The 14,695-nt window shown below is 37.5% G+C and overlaps 1 protein-coding gene across 3 annotated transcripts in view; it reads right to left on the bottom strand.

The window, feature by feature from the left end:
* The window catches only part of LOC122892541 (ankyrin repeat domain-containing protein 26-like), a 149,098-nt gene that overhangs the window by 69,897 nt on the left and 64,506 nt on the right, over window positions 1-14,695 (bottom strand). For all 3 annotated transcript variants that reach the window (XM_044229183.1, XM_044229184.1, XM_044229185.1), the window contains 3 exons: window positions 4,613-4,780; window positions 2,477-2,510; window positions 1,667-1,808 (listed from right to left, as the gene is read on the bottom strand). In XM_044229183.1, coding sequence (XP_044085118.1) covers window positions 1,667-1,808; window positions 2,477-2,510; window positions 4,613-4,780 — 344 coding nt within the window. The remainder of the gene's footprint in view (window positions 1-1,666; window positions 1,809-2,476; window positions 2,511-4,612; window positions 4,781-14,695) is intronic.

Below are 14,695 nucleotides of genomic sequence, written 5' to 3'. Positions count from 1 at the left end.
TAAAACAGTAGTTTCAAAAAGTTTGATAAACTTTGGTTATGTAGAAAAATTTCACAGAATGTTTTAAGAAGCTACTAAAACTAATAAGTAAACTTACCAAGTTCAAAAATAAACCTGCACCCATACCCTGTATCATAAATTAAAAAAGAATTCAAAATGGGGGCACCTGCACGGCTTAGTCAGTTAAGTGGCTGCCTTCAGCTCAGGTCATGACAGGTCCTGGGATGGAGCCCCATGTCCAGCTCTCTGCTCAGCAGGGAGCCTGGTTCTCCCTCTCCCTCAGCCTGCCATTCCCCCTTCTCATGCTCTCTCTCTGTGTCAAATAAATAAATAAATCTTTAAAAAAAACAAAGAATACAAACTGGATCTCATGGATCACAGATCTAAATGTAAGACCTAAAACTATAAAACTTTGTTATTCGACTGAAAAACTTCTAAAAGAAAGCATGAGAGAAAACCTCTGACCTAGCGTTAGGCAAAGATTTCTCAGATAGGAACACCAAAAGCAAAAATCCATAAAAGAACAAAGGTAGAAACTGGACTTCATCAAAAAGAAAAAGATACTGCTGAGAGAATGAAAAGTCACAAACTGGGAGAAAATATTTGCAAAAAAAAATACAGGTGATAAAGGAACTATCTAGAATATGTATATCTATGTATATCTAGAATATATAAAGAATTCTCAAAACTCAACAGGTAAGAAAGTCTAATTTTTAAAATTACAAAGGATTTGGACAGTTCAAAGAAGATATACAGATGGCAAATAAGCCCACAAAGATATGCTCAACATCGTAAGTTATTAGGGAAATGTCTATTAAAACTACAATGATACATATACTATGGACCCATCGGAACATCGAAGATTTAAAAAACTGACAATACTAAGTGTTCATGAATATATAGGGAAAAATCAGAACTCTCAGACATTGCTGGTGGGAATCGAAAATGGTGCAACTACTTCAGAAAACCATTCAGCAGTTTCGTAATGAAGGAATACAAAAAAACATGAGACTTAAGGGTTATTACCTGTCTGAATTACAGTTATGGTTCATATGCATATACATATATCAAAACTATCAAATTATACACTTCATACATGTGCAGTTGCCCTAATTTAAGCTGTTAAGGAGGAAAAGCTCTATTATAAGAAAAAATATCTAAAACAGTGGCTGAGATATGGACAGAAGGATATGAAACAACCCAAAATGAAGCTGAGAACTGTGGTCTTTCACCCCAGAACGATGAAAAGTAATAGCTAAGCTTTAAGCAAGTGGATCACGTAATGAAATATAAATTTTTAAAAATATATGGTAACTATGGTTGCAGTGTAGACCAAGATTCTGGGAGGTGGAATGACAGGGAAAACAGTCCTGAGGTCATTTCAGTATTCTAGGACAAATATAGTGGTAACCTGACCTTGGGTGAAGGCACAGAAGAGGAGAGTTAACACACATCAGGTGTGCCATTCCCATGATGAAAAGTATAGTGGAAATTACGGCTCTTTGCTAAGAGTATTCAACATTTCTCTATTTTCATATAAAACGTATTTCTGAGATGAGTAGCTCTATAACACATCAGTGTTGTATGGTACAGCACTAAACAAGAAGTGCACATATTACTATAGTAATGTACATACAAAGGCTTCATATTTACACAATGGTCTTACCTTTACAATCCATGCCATGCTGTTCAATTAGCGACATGCAAATCATATAATTAGAGCAAGGCATGTGGAAATCCTCTGAAATTGTTTCAGATGACGGAGTTAAGTCATCAAGGTCATCCACAGGATCAATTTGCTTTTTGACCTACAAATAAATAATACTACTTCAAAATGTCCCCTAAATATTGATAAAATATACTAAGTGTAGAGAGATGATAAACAGCCGTATCTTTTTATAAGAGCAAAGAAAAGGTACTTTCAAAAGGACTGATTTTTATCAAAACGATCTTTATCAATAACTAGTGTTTCTGAACAACTTTTTCAAAGTAAATGTCTGTACAACAAAGGCAGATGTTCTCTTTTTTCACTATACCTTTCCTAAAGTAATTTTTTACCATGTAATTTTTTACCATGGAATAATATTTCTGATAAACATGATTTGTGGTGCAAAAGCAATGAATACTGTTAGCTGAAAAGAAATAAAAATAGGGACGCCTGGGTGGCTCAGTGGGTTAAAGCCTCTGCCTTCAACTCAGGTCATGATCTCAGGGTCCAGGGATTTAGCACCGCATCGGGCTCTCTGCTCAGTGGGGAGCCTGCTTCTGTTCCTCTCCTTCTGCCTGCCTCTCTGCCTACTTGTGATCTGTCAAATAAATAAATAAAATCTTTTTAAAAATAAATAAATAAAAATAAAAATAAATAAATAAATAGAAGAATTACCTACTGATGCTAAAAAACATAATAAAATAAAAATTTAAAAATTAATAAATGAAATAAAATTGTGTGTGTGTGTGTGTGTGTGTATTTTTTTACCTCTTCCTCTTCACTAGATGTTTTCTTTGCAGGTCTAAAAAAAAAAAACAATTCTTTTCAGGCAAATATTAAATACTTAAAATACAAAGAATATCTAAATCATATCTATGTTATTAATAATCTTAACAGAGCATTAAATTTAGATCAAACTGACAAAAAGCAAAGGAAAATCATAATGTTACATGCATTATTTAATACGAAGAAATATACCACATTTTTTGTTGTCATTTTCAATAAAAAGAAGCTTTTACTGGCTCTAAAAACTATTAGGAAAGTGCAAGTTAAGTTCTTATATGAATGAAATACTTTTTTAATAATCATGATATTAGTGTTTTGAGGATCTACTGTGTAAATACTATACATTATTATGAAAACTTGAAATGTTTTAAAGGTATTTTAAACCTCACAACAATCTTATAAATGGAGGTAATTATATTAGGTATTTTACACAGGAAGAAAATGAGGCACAGAAAATAGTTACTTCCCAAAGCCGGTGCAGGTGGTCAGGAGTAGACCCAGAATTCAAATCCAGGAAATGTGCCTTCAAAACACGCGTTTTACAGTATGTGATGAAAGTAATATTTAAGTGTTTTTAAGTATCTGATAGCAAATGAATCTATTAGTATACCATTTTAGCTATAATTGTAAATAATAATTCAAGGATGTTAACCATTTTTTTTAAATAAAAAGACTCCATACATAGACAATATTGAAAATCTACTTTCAAACAACTAAAGATTTGCTTCTTCTAAAGAGGTTGATCAATGGGCATTCATATATTCATTCAACTATTTATTCACGAACATACATTTAGTAAGCACACTATATATGTGTCAACGACACTGTTGGCAGAGGAATCATGGCTTTTGTAATTTAGAACTTTATAAAACAAAAGTAATAATCTATGACAGATTAATAGTTTATTTTTCAATTATAAATAAAATCTTTCCCCTTCCCCCAGAATCTAAACAAATATTAAGTTAATATAAGCAGACACTTCAAAGTTTCTAATAAAACCATAGCTATTCATGATACTGTCAAAGGCACTGAATATCTAAAATTATCAAGGAATGATTAGTTCTATTCAGAATGGCCTATGGTTTGTATACTTACTATTATACGTATATTTTAAAATCAATGAATGATAGTATATGCATATTCAATTATATGAGAATACTCCACTATGGAACCAATTCTGAATAAACAACTTCTTCACACAAAAGTACATGAATAGGGGGCGTCTGGGTGGCTCAGTGGGTTAAGCCTCTGCCTTCGGTTCAGGTCATGATCCCAGGGTCCTGGGATCGAGCCCCGCATCGGTCTCTCTGCTCAGCAGGGAGCCTGCCTCCCTTCCTCTCTCTCTGCCTGCCTCTCTTTCTGCCTGCCTCTCGGCCTACTTGTGATCTCTCTCTGTCAAATAAATTAAAAAAAAAAAAAAGTACATGAATAGAAGTACTAAGGACAATTACTATATAATCTTTAAAAGAATGTAATACAATCAATAAGCTTTGTAACATTTGGAAATGTGAACAAAATTAAAACAAATAACCATGTCTATCTCTATTGGATCATTTCCAGGAGCATACAAACGTACTCTAAAAGCTCCCATCTTAAAATTTAAAAATAGAGAAACTTCCTCTGAACTCCACAGTCTTTTTCAGTTATCATCCATTTCTCTATTACCTTTCCCCATAAAAAGTCTCTAAGGAGGGTCTCCTGGGTGACTCAGTGGGTTAAAGCCTCTGCTTTCGGCTCAGGTCATGATCCCAGGGTCCTGTGGATCAAGCCCCACATCGGGCTCTCTGCTCAGCAGGGAGCCTGCTTCCCCTCCTTTCTCTCTGCCTGCCTCTCTGCCTACTTGTGATCTCCATCTGTCAAATAAATAAATAAAACCTTTAAAAAAATTCTCTAAGGAGTTCTTTATACTTATTCATTACAGTCCAGCATCCACGGTGACTGTTGAAACTGCTCCTTGTCAAAATCACTTGTCCTCATCTTAACCTTTCAAGCAGTGTGTCTGATATACTTGAGTATTTCTTGTCTTCACCTATCCCTACACTACAGCATTTTATTTCCATAAAAAGTAATCAGTGTTAAAATTCCTTCAGAGGAAAATAAAGAATTTGTAGATTTTACCTTCCTTCATCCTGATCCATTCCACTTGAAGTGCTGTCATCATTCATTTGTAGTGGACAAGAAGTTAGAGAAGGGGCTTTCTCAAACCTTGGTGTAATCACAGATTCTTTTGATGTTTGTTTTTCTTTTTCCCCTTTCCTTAATTCCTTTGTATCCAAAGCAGGAACACTATTTTTAAAAATCCAGTAAAAATATCCATTAAAAAAGCCAATGTTTTCAGATGCCTGGGTGGCTCAGTTGGTTAAGCCACTGCCCTTGGCTCAGGTCATGATCCCAGGGCCCCAGGATCAAGTCCCATATCAAGCTCCCAGTTCCACGGGGAGTCTGCTTCTCCCTCTGACCATTCCCCCTCTCCTGCTCTCTCTTTCTCTCTTCTCTCTCAAATAAACACTCAACCATTCTCTGGTACCATACACAAAGATAAACTCAAAATGGATAAAAGACCTGAATGTAAGTCAGGAATCTATCCAAATCCTAGAGGAGAACATAGGCAGTAACTCGGCCACAACAACTTCTTTCAAGACAGGTCTCCAAAGGCAAAGGAAACAAAAGCAAAAATGAACTTCATCATTTCACCAAAAATGGGACTTCATCAAAATCAAAACTTATGCACAGCAAAGGAAAAGCCAACAAAACAAAGAGACAACCCACGGATTGGGAGAAGATATTCACAAATGACACTACAGATAAAGGGCTGATTTCCAAGATCTATAAAGAACTCCTCAAACTTAACACACATAAGACAGATAATCACATCAAAAAATGGGCAGAAGACATGAACAGACACTTCTCCAAAGAAAACATACAAATGGCTAATAGACACATGAAAAATGTTCATCATCACTAGCCATCAGGGAGATTCAAGCCAAAACCACATTGAGATACCACCTTATACCAGTTAAAAGGGCCAAAATCAACAAGACAGTAAACAATAAGTGTTGGAGAAGATGTGGAGAAAGGGAAACCCTGTTACACTGTTGGTGGGAATGCAAGTCGGTGCAGCCAATTTGGAGAACAGTGTGGAGATTCCTTAGAGCTTCCCTAGGACCCTGCAATTGCACTACTGGGTATTTACCCCAAAGATACAGATGTAGTGAAAAGAGGGGCCATCTGTACCCCAGTGTTCATAGCAGCAATGGCCACAATCGCCAAACTGTGGAAAGAGCCAAAAAGCCCTTCAACAGACGAATGGATAAAGAAGATATGGTCCGTATATACAATGAAATATTACGCCTCCATCAGAAAGGGTGAATACCCAACGTTTGTATCAACATGGACAGGACTGGAGGATATTATGCTGAGTGAAATAAGTCAAGCAGAGAGGGTCAATTATATGGTTTCACTTACTTGTGGAGCATAAGGAATAACATGAAGGACATTGGGAGATGGAGAGGAAAAATGAGTTGGAGGAAATCGGAGGGGGGACAAACCATGAGAGCAGTGGATTGTGAGAAATAAACTGAAGATTTTGGAGGGTTTGGGTGGGGGGTTGGTTGAGCCTGGTGGTGGGTATTAAGGAGGGCACGTATTGCATGGAGCACTGGGTGTGGTCCATAAACAATGAATCTTGGAGTACTGGAAAAAATTAAATTTTAAAAAATCTTTTTAAAAAATTTAAAAAATTTTTAAAAAGCCAATGTTTTCTAATAATTTTACTGGTAAAGAATTTTTAAAAAAACAATTTTTTGTAAAATTCTGCTACCCATATCAATTTACTTATTAGTTCACAGAACAGTTATCAAGTTCAACCATATGTAAGAAAATACACATCCCTTGCTTCAAAGTCAGATAAATACACAATTACAACACAATGTCTTTGTGGTGACAAAATGGCTGTGGACCTCTTTGTAGGAGTTGTGGAACCAAGCACCATAAACAAGGGACCTAGGAAAATTCTTGTCTACCCATGCATCAGATAACAGGCACACTCACTAAAGTCCCAGCTGTGGACTCAGCAATACATACAGCCATACACTGGCTCCAGCCCCCACATCTAGGAGTCCCTGGAAAACACTGTCTTAGATAATCACCGGTTGAAGAGAGGATCTTTTTGGAAAACCAGATTTTATACAGTAAAGTTCCAGCATACCACCAGAGCAAAAAAAAAACCAAAAAAAATCGGGTTTGGAAACACTGATTGCAAAGACAGCAATGTAAAACTTCAAAGAATATAAAAAGTCAAGGAAATATAATACCATGAAATGATCACAATAATCTTCCAGTAATTGATCTCAAACACATGAAGATCAATAGTTTATCCAAAAAAGAGTTCAAAATAGCAGTTTTAAGGAAACTCAGTGAGCTACAAGAAAACACAAAAAGCCAATTCAGGGGTGCCTGGGTGGCTCAGTCTGTTAAGCGCCTGACCTTTGATTTTGTTTCAGGTCATGATCCCAAGGTCATGAGATCCACCCCTGCATCGGGCTTATGCTCAGTTCAGAGTCTGCATGTCCCTCTCCCTCTGCTACTCGCCCAACTCACACACATGCTCTCTCTAAAATAAATAAATAAACAAATAAAATTCAAAAAAAAAGCCAGTTTAATAAAGTGAGAAAAATACTAGATGAACAAAATGAGAAGTTTAATGAAGAGTTGGAAGGGCACCTGGGTGGCTCAGTCACTTAAGTGTCTGACTCTTGGTTTCAGCCCAGGTCATGACCTCAGGGTTGTGGGATCAAGCCCCAAGGTTTGCTTGACATTCTCTCTCCCTCTCTCTGTCCCTCCCCCAACTTGATCTCTTTCGCTTTCTCTCTCAAATGAATAAATAAAATATGTACCTTTTAAAAGAGCTGGAAATAGTTAAAAAAAGAACTAAAAAATTCTGGAGCTGAATAATACAGTGAATGAAATGAAAAAAAGCAATAGAAATCACGGACAGGGGCCATCTGGGTGGCTCAGTTGGTTAAGCGTCTGCCTTCAGTTCCCATCATGATTTCAGGGTCCTTGGACCCAGCCCGGCATCAGGCTCCCTGCTTCCCCCTCTTTCTCTGCCTGCCTCTCTGCCTACTTGTGATCTTTCTCTCTGTGTCAAACAAATAAAAATAAAATCTTTAAAAAAAGAGAGAGAAAAGAAAAGAAATCATTGAGATGAAAATGCATCCAAAAAAACTACTCTGGGGGCGCCGGGGTGGCTCAGTGGGTTAAGCCACTGCCTTGGACTCGGGTCATGATCTCAGGGTCCTGGGATTGAGCCCCACATTGGGCTCTCTGCTCAGCAGGGAGCCTGCTTTCCTTCCTCTCTCTCTGCCTGCCTCTCTGCCTACTTGTGATTCCTGTCTGTCAAACAAATAAATAAAATCTTAAAAAAAAACTACTGTGAATTTAAAGTTTTTAAATTTTAAAACTTTCAAATTATCCAATCAGTGGAGAAGAAAGAAAAACAGTGAGAAATGCCTATGTGACTACGGGATACCACTAAAAGAAACAACATGTAAATTACTGCAGTACTGGAAGGAGAAGAGAGGGAGAAAAAGATATAAGGCTTAAAGAAGTCATGGGTGAGAACTCTCAAAGTTGGAGAAACATTTGGAATCCAAGTTTATGAAGCTCAGTTATCAAACAAATTCAACTTAAAGAGATTTTCTCCAAAACACATTATAATAAAACTGTTGAAAATAAAAATCAAAGAGAATCATAAAAGCAGCAAGAGAAAAGAAGCTTGTCACCTACAAGTGAACCCTCATAAAGCTATTAGCAATTTCTCAGCAGAAACCTTACATGCCAGGAGAAGAATGGGAGTGTATATTCCAAAATGCTGAGAGACGGGTGTCTGGGTGGCTCAGTGGGCTGGGCCTCTGCCTTCAGCTCAGGTCATGATCTCAGGGTCCTGGGATTGAGCCCCACATCGGGCTATCTGCTCAGTGGGGAGCCTCCTTCCCCTGCTCTCTAGGCCTGCTGTTCTGCCTACTTGTGATCTCTTTCTCTTTGTCAAATAAATAAATCAAATCTTGGGCGCCTGGGTGGCTCAGTGGGTTAAGCCGCTGCCTTTGGCTCAGGTCATGATCTCAGCGTCCTGGGATCGAGTCCCGCATCGGGCTCTCTGCTCAGCAGGGAGCCTGCTTCCTCCTCTCTCTCTCTGCCTGCCTCTCTGCTTACTTGTGATCTCTCTCTGTCAAGTAAATAAATAAAGTCTTTAAAAATAAATAAATAAATAAATAAATCAAATCTTTAAAAAAAAAATGCTGAGAGAAAAGAACTGCCAACCAAGAATACTTTACTGAGAAAAATTATCCTACAGAAATAAAATCAAATCAGTAAGTTTGATACACATTAACAGAATGAAAAAAAAATTATATGATCATCTCAATACATGCAGAAAAAACATTTGACAAAATTCAACATCTTTTCATAATAAACACTCTCAATAAAGTGGGTAACAAAGTATCATGCCTGAACATAATTAAGGCCACATACGAAAAACCCACAGCTAACGTCATACTCAGTGGCAAAACACTGAAAGTTTTTCCTCTAAGTTCAAGAATAAGACAAAGGTGCCCACTTTACCACTCGTATTCAATATTAGACTAGATAAAAAAATGAAAGGCATCCAGATCAGAAAAGAAGAAATCAAACTGTCTTTGTCTGCAGAGGATATGATCTTACATATAGAAAATCCTGAAGACACCACCAAAAAGCTGTTAAAACTAGCAAAGATGAAGCATACAAAATCTGCATATACAAATCCGTTACATTTCTATACATTAACCAAAAAAATCTGAAAAAGAAATTTTAAAATGCCATTCACAAAAGCATCAAAAAGAACAAAATACTTAGGAATAAATTTAACCAACGAGGTGAAAGATATGTACACTAAAAACTATGAGACTTTGATAAAAGAAACATCAGATACACAAATAGGAAGATATCTCATTATTTATGGATTAGAAAAATCAACACTAAATATCTCATGACTCAAAGCCGCTTGTAGATTCAACGCAATCCCTGTCAAAATTCCTGTGATGTTTTTCAGAGAAATAGGAAAATGAATACTTAAATTTACACGGAACAAAAAACACCCCAAATAAGCAAATCAATCCTGGGAAAGAACAAAGCTGGAAGAACCACACTTCCTGTTTTCAAACTGTTACAAAGGTATAGTAATCAAAATAGGATAACCGTTCATAAAAAAAAATAAAATAAAATAAATTTAAAAACCCTAAGGAAACAGAATCAAGAACCGGACAATAAACCCATGGATCTAATCAACTAAAATTTGATGATGGAGCTGAGCACACTCAAGGAAGAAAAGATAATCTCTTCAATAAATGATCCTGAGAATGTGAACCATGAGAGACTATGGACTCTGAAAAACAATCTGAGGGGTTTGAGGTGGCGGGGGGGTGGGAGGTTGGAGTACCAGGTGGTGGGTACTGTAGAGGGCACGGCTTGCATGGAGCACTGGGTGTGGTGAAAAAATAATGAATACTGTTTTTCTGGAAATAAATAAATTGGAAAAAAAAATGATCCTGAGAAAACTGGATATTCACATGCAGAGAATGAAACCGGACCCCTAACTTATACCACTCAACAAAAATTAACCAAAACTGGGTTAAAGACTTAAATACATAACCTTAAACCATAAAACTCCTACAAGAAAACAGGGGGAAATCTCCCTGACATTGATGTTGGCAATGATTTTGGATGTGACATCAAAAGTACAAGCAACATGGGGCGCCTGGGTGGCTCAGTGGGTTAAGCCGCTGCCTTCGGCTCAGGTCATGATCTCAGGGTCCTGGGATCGAGTCCCGCATCGGGCTCTCTGCTCAGCAGGGAGCCTGCTTCCCTTCCTCTCTCTCTGCCTACTTGTGATCTCTCTCTGTCAAATAAATAAATAAAATCTTTAAAAAAAAAAAAAGTACAAGCAACAAAAGCAAAAACAGTGGAACAAGCAATGTTTCTGCACAGCAAAAGAAACGAGCAACCCTCTAGTTCCATTTACGTTGAATATATAGGGGAAGGAAAGGAAAAAATAAGATAAAAACAGAGATGGAGGGACGCCTGGGTGGCTCAGTTGGTTAAACGGCTGCCTTCGGCTCAGGTCATGATCCCAGAGTCCTGGGATCGAGTCCCACATCGGGCTCCTTGCTTGGCGGGGAGCCTGCTTCTCCCTCTGCCTCTGTCTGCCTATGCTTGCTCTCCCTTCTCTCTCTATGACAAATAAATAAATAAATAAATAAATAAAAACAGAGATGGAAGCAAACCGTAAGGGACTCTTAACTAGAGGAAAGAAACAGGGCTGCTGGTGGGGAGGTGGGCGGGAAGATGGTCTAACTGTGTGGTGGGCATTAGGGAGGGCACTTGTGATGAGCACTGGGTGTTACATGCAAGTGATGAATCACTAAAGTCTACCCCTGAAACTAATAATACAATATATGTTAACTAAGTTGAATTTAAATAAAATCTAAAAAACAAAGCAGAAACAAGAACATAATGAAAAAGCAACCTACAGAATGGATGAAAATATGTTTAAACTACACTATCTGAAAAAAAGGTTAATATGTAAAGTATATAAGAAATTCATACAATTCAACAGCAAAAAAAAAAACAATTCAATTAAAAACTGGGCAAGGCATCTTAATAGACAGCTTTCCTCAGAAGATATTCAAATGGCCAACAGGACCAAAAAATGGGCTCGACATCACTATTCATCAGGGAAATGCACATCAAAACCATAATAATATATCTATCACCTCATACCTGTCAAAATGGCTTACATCAAAAAGGGAAGAGATACCACTGAAAAAGATGTACAGAAAAGGGAATCCTTACACACTGTTACAGGACTGTAAACTGGTACAGTCACTGTGCAAAACAGTGTGGAGGTTCCTCAAAAAACTAAAAAATAGAACTATCAGAATATCCAGTAATCCCATTTCTGGGAACATTCCGACAGAAATGAATCAGTAACTCAAAGAGGTATCTGCGCCTCTACATTTACTGCAGCATTATTTACAACAGCCAAGGCATGGAAACAACCTATGTGCCCATCAGTGGATCCACTGATTTAAAAATGTGGTATATAGTTACAATGGAATATTTTTAGCCACAAAAAAAAAGATATTGCCATCTGAGACAACATGAATGAACCTTGAGGGAATTAAGCTAAGTGAAGGAAGTCACGCAAAAAGATATATACTCTATGATCTGACTTACACATGGAATCTTGAAAAAAAACACATTTATAGACTTGTGGTTGCCAGGAGTAAGAAGCTGAGGGAAATGGGTAGATATTGGCTAAAGGGTACAAACTTCCTGTTACAAGATTAGTAAGATCTGAGGATCTAATGTACAGAATGGTGATAATACTGTTACATATTTGAAAGTTGCTAAAAGAGTTGCTAAAAAAGAAATGATAATTATGTGAGGTGATAGAGCTATTAACACTATTATCATTTTACAATATAAAAGTGTATGAAAGTAATACAGGTATACCTTACACTTACACAGTTATCTGTCAATTATACTTCAAAAAATCTGGACAAAATTCAACAATACTCACGTGTCAAAAATAGCAATAATGTGATTAATTTTGTTTGAAAATAAAATTATTGGGGGTGCGTGGGTGGCTCAGTCAGATAAGGTCTGCCTTCAGCTCAGGTCATGATCTCCAGGTCCTGGGATCGAACCCCAAATCAGGCTCCCCACTGAGCTTCTCCCTCTCCCTTTGCCCCTCCCTCCTGCTCATACTCTCTCTCTCACAAATAATTTCTTTTTAATTTTCTTAAAGAAAATGATTTGGTAACTTTTGTATACTTTTAGCTTACTATTTAATCCTAATATAAAAAGCTAGATTTACTAATACAAAATTATAATTATTTTTTCATGGACTAAATGCATGCAAGAGAATATTATTAGCATATAGCTACATAAAGACTACATTTCCCACAAGAGATTATTAATTTAGGAATTGAACATGAGCCCCTAAGAGCACTGAAAACAAAAACAAAGCTAGCAATTATTGTTTTAGAACTGTTAAACAGATAACTATTCTAGTTAAAATTTAACTTCCAAAAAAGTAGGATCTTCCTGAAAGCAATTATTGCTGCAGCGTCATGGAGCCATTGCTGTGGTGTGCCAGCCTTAGGGCAGGAGAAGGGAGAGCAACCAGGCAGGGGACCGAGGCCCAGTGACTGCCATGCTCCCCTCCCCCAGAACTGCCCAGCCTGAAGCTGCCTCAACTCTCGGGGTGGGAGAAAGGTGTTCTCAAGAGGAGGGCGAGCCCTGGACCAGAGAAGCACTTTTCCTCCTCCAACCACCTCCTGACTGGCAGTGCCCCCCTCAGGGACAGATCCCCGGCTCGGCTCGCTGACCTGTCCTCACCTCTGCACTGACCTTGGCGATATGCTGAGGCCCAGCTTGGTGTTCCCTCTCATCTGAATCAATGGTGACATGTGCTTTTTATTTCTGCCCCGAGGGGTCAGGAAGAGTCTTCTGGAAGGTTTTGCCTTGGACATTCATAATCCAGCTCAGAGGCCTTGCCCTGCCCCTCCCTCCCTGCCCCCAATCACTGCAGTGTCCAGCCCAGTGTTGAACAGATTGTAGTGTTTTGTCTCATTACAAATAAACAGACTTTAATTGGTAAAATAAATAAATAAATAAATACCATCATATTTCATTTTCCTTAATAAAATATAAATGAAGTTTGTGATGCCTTTGATCTATTTTACTATAATTAAAACTAACATGAATACCAGTAAAAGAATAAGTAGAAAGTAACCACAATATTGGGCCCCCAAAAAATTTAAAAAAAATGCATACAACTGACAAGTTAAATTGTCAGAAGGCACCCATGTCAAACTTTCCTTTTGTTTAAGTGAGAATTAGTATTATGTTAAAAACAGTATATGCAGTTTAAACCCCATTCACTCAATAAACATATATTGAATAGAACTATATATGCTAGAACATTTTCTAGGCACTGAGAACACGGCAATGAACAGATAAAAATCCTACTCATGAGTGAAGTAAATACAATAAACAATAAACTACCCAGGCAAAATAGCCAGTAGTAGAGGAGAAAAACTAAAGCAGAGAAATCAAATTTTGATGTGCTATAGGATAACCAAGAAATCAGGATATTTCCTGAAATACAGGATAACCAAGAAATTGGGATAACCAAGAAAGGCCTTAATTTTTTTTAAGATTTTATTTATTTATTTGACAGAGAAAGAGATCATAAGTAGTCAGAGAGGCAGGCAGAGAGAGAGGGGGAAGCAGGCCCTCTGCTGAGCAGAGAGTCCTATACAGAGCTCCATCCCAGGACCCCCGCATCATGACCTGAGCTCAAGGCAGAGATTCAACCCACTGAGCCACCCCGGCACCCCGAAAGGCCTCAATTTTTAAGCAAAACTTAAAAAAAAAAAAAAAGGAAGGAGCAAGGAGCAAGCAAGCCATAAGAGTATTGTTGGGAAAAGCACTCCAGACAGAGTCAACAGCAAGTAGAGAGGTATGCTCAAAGTGTTTATAGTGAGCAAAAAAAAAAAAAGAAAGAAAGAAAGAAAGAAAAGAAAAGAAAAACATTCAGTGTGCCTCAACAGAGTGAAAAGGACAGAAAATAGGAGTTCAAATCAAGGAAAGGTGGTAAGCAATAGGGAGAGACCCGAGATGAAGAGATCATACAAGGCCTTGTAGGTGTTAGAAAAAACTTCGGCACATACTCTGAGTGAAATCGGAGACAATTGGGGGTTGAGCAGAGGAAGACATAATCTGACTTGTGTTTTAAAAGATCCACTGTGTTTAGAATTAACGAAAAAAGAAAAGACAAAAGAACAAACAAGAAGACCAATTAGTTAATTATTACACTTATACAGACAAGAGATGATAGTGGCTTGGTCATGGAAGATGTGTCTGGCTTCTGGATATATTTTGAAGGAAGACCTGACAAGATTTGCTGACAGATTAGATGGGATGTGTATGAAAAAGAAAAAGACAGGAGTCAAAATTGATACCAAGGTTTTTTTTGGCAGAGCAACTAGAAGAACTGTCATTAACTTAATTAGGAAAGACAAGAAGGGCAGGTATAAGAAAGAATATCAGTAGTTCAATTTTGGACATGTTAAGTTTGCAATACCCAATAACAATCCC

This window comes from Neovison vison, chromosome 12 (assembly GCF_020171115.1).
Source record: "Neovison vison isolate M4711 chromosome 12, ASM_NN_V1, whole genome shotgun sequence".
NCBI classification, from domain to species: Eukaryota; Metazoa; Chordata; class Mammalia; order Carnivora; family Mustelidae; genus Neogale; species Neogale vison.
The sequence above is the reverse complement of the archived record's forward strand: the minus strand, read 5'-3'. Positions and strand labels throughout refer to the sequence as shown.